The sequence below is a fragment of the Emiliania huxleyi genome (assembly GCF_000372725.1).
Source record: "Emiliania huxleyi CCMP1516 unplaced genomic scaffold EMIHUscaffold_307, whole genome shotgun sequence".
NCBI classification, from domain to species: domain Eukaryota; phylum Haptophyta; order Isochrysidales; family Noelaerhabdaceae; genus Emiliania; species Emiliania huxleyi.
In genome coordinates, this window is record NW_005199712.1 from 76,681 (window position 1) to 78,962 (window position 2,282).

At 75.3% G+C, this 2,282-nt stretch overlaps 1 protein-coding gene across 1 annotated transcript in view; it reads left to right on the plus strand.

Annotated features, from left to right (window-relative positions):
* Positions 1-1,767: 1,767 nt before the first annotated feature.
* The window catches only part of EMIHUDRAFT_240384 (hypothetical protein), a gene marked incomplete at both ends in the record, with an annotated part of 5,083 nt that continues 4,568 nt past the window's right edge, over positions 1,768-2,282 (plus strand). The window contains one exon of the mRNA XM_005774801.1: positions 1,768-1,809. Coding sequence (XP_005774858.1) covers positions 1,768-1,809 — 42 coding nt within the window. The remainder of the gene's footprint in view (positions 1,810-2,282) is intronic.

Consider the following 2,282-nt stretch of genomic DNA (forward strand, 5'->3'; position numbering starts at 1 on the left):
CCTCACCATCGCCGCCGCCTCCCTCCGCCTCACCGTCGCCGCCGCCTCTCCGTCCGCCTCACCGTCGCCGCCGCCTCCCTCGGCATCGCCGTCGCCCCCGCCGCCCTCAGCATCGCCGTCGCCGCCACTGCCGTCCGCTTCGCCCTCGCCACCGCCTCCCTTCGCCTCGCCGTCGCCGCCGCCTCGCTCCACCTCGCCCTCGCCGCCGCCTCCGTCCGCCTCGCCGTCGCCCCCGCCGCCCTCAGCATCGCCCTCGCCCCCGCCGCCGTCCGTGTCACCTCGTCGCCGCCTCCCTCGGCATCGCCGCCGCCGCCGCCGCCGTCCGCGTCGCCCTCGCCGCCACCGCCCTCCGCCTCGCCGTCGCCGCCGCCACCTTCCGCCTCACCATCGCCGCCGCCTTTCTCCACTTCGCCCTCGCCGCCGCCTCCCTCCGCCTCGCCGTCGCCACCGCCTCCCTCCGCCTCGCCCTCGCCGCCGCCTCCCTCCGCCTCGCCCTCGCCGCCGCCTCCCTCCGCCTCGCCCTCGCCACCGCCTCCGTCCACCTCGCCGTCGCCCCCGCCGCCGTCCGCCTCGCCCTCGCCGCCGCCTCCCTCCGCCTCGCCCTCGCCGCCGCCTCCCTCGGCCTCGCCGTCGCCCCCGCCTCCCTCGGCATCGCCGTCGCCCCCGCCGCCCTTAGCATCGCCGTCGCCACCGCCGTCGTCCGCCTCGCCCTCGCCGCCGCCTCCCTCCACCTCGCCGTCGCCCCCGCCGCCCTCAGCATCGCCGTCGCCACCGCCGTCGTCCGCCTCGCCCTCGCCCCCGCCGCCCTCGGCCTCGCCGTCGCCCCCGCCGCCCTCAGCATCGCCGTCGCCGCCACCGCCGTCCGCCTCGCCCTCGCCACCGCCTCCCTCCACCTCGCCCTCGCCGCCGCCGCCGTCCGCCTCGCCGTCGCCGCCGCCTCCCTCGGCATCGCCGTCGCCGCCGCCGCCGTCCGCGTCGCCCTCGCCGCCGCCGCCCTCCGCCTCGCCCTCGCTGCCGCCGCGGCAGCGCCAGCAGCAGACGCGCCGCTGCTTGGGCAGCAAGTCGTGCTCGGCGGCCTCTCTTCACGCCCCGAGCTGAACGGGCGGCGAGGCGTGGCTCAGAGCTTTGAGGGCGGGCGGTACGCTGTGGCGCTCGAGGGCAGCGGCGAGAGCGTGCGGGTAAGGCCGACGAAGCTGTCGCTGGCGCCGGTGGCCGAGCAGGCGTCGGGTGGAGGCGTCGCAGTCTCCGACGAGGTGGTCGCAGCGACTCATCGAGGCGAGGAGAAGGCGGTGCTGGCGTGGCTCGAGGGCGGCGGGCGGGTCGACGCGACGTACGAGAGAGACGAGGTGAGCGGTGTTACGCTGCTCATGGATGCCGCCCTCTATGGCCACGAGCGGTTGGTCGACCTGCTGCTGCGGCGTGGCGCGGGGGTCGACCTGCAGGACAGCGACGGCGACACCGCCCTGATGCTCGCCGCCGACCAAGGCCCTCACCCCCCCGTGATCCGACCTGCAGCCCGCCCCCGCGCCGTCCCCCGCGCAGGTTCTACTTCTTCGTCGGCATCGCCATCGTCTGCGACGACTTGTACGCCGAGGCGATCGATGAGGGGGTCGAGGTGCTCAAGAGGTGCCCGAGGACGTCGCCGGCGCACCCTTCATGGCGGTCGGGTCGTCGGCGGCCGCGTTCTTCACGGTGATTCGCCCCGCTCGTGACCGAGTCGGACGACAGCGTCGGCGACATCGTCGCCGCGCCGCCGTCTTCAACTCGATGACCATCGTCGGCCTGACTGGCATCTTTGCCGGGACTGCTGTGCGTGCCTGACTACTGCGGCCAGGCTATGAACGACGATTCGCCCACCGCCGCTTCGTTGCTGCCACTTCCGGGCCACCGCCGCCGTTGTGCCGCCGCCTCCGCCGCGCAATGTGCCGCCGCAGCCTTCACCGCCGCCATTGATGCCTTCGCCGCCCTGCCGTCGACACTGCCGCCGCCGCAGCCCCTCCCTTCCTGCCCCCCCCTCCCCTCGCCCTCGCCGCCAGCCCCCCCCCCACACACACTGCCGCCACCCTCGCCTTCGCCCTCGCCCGCAAGGCCCCCTTATTCTCTGGCCCTCGTCGCCTGCAACACTCGCCGGACATGAACTTTAGCCCGCTCCCTCGTGACGCCGCCCTCCGCAGGCTCAACGTCCGAGCTTTGTCCCCCGTCACTCTCCTCTCATTTCAGACCCCACACATGCGCATAGCTGTCCGACCAATGCAGGCGCCTTGTAGTGACCAGACGTATAT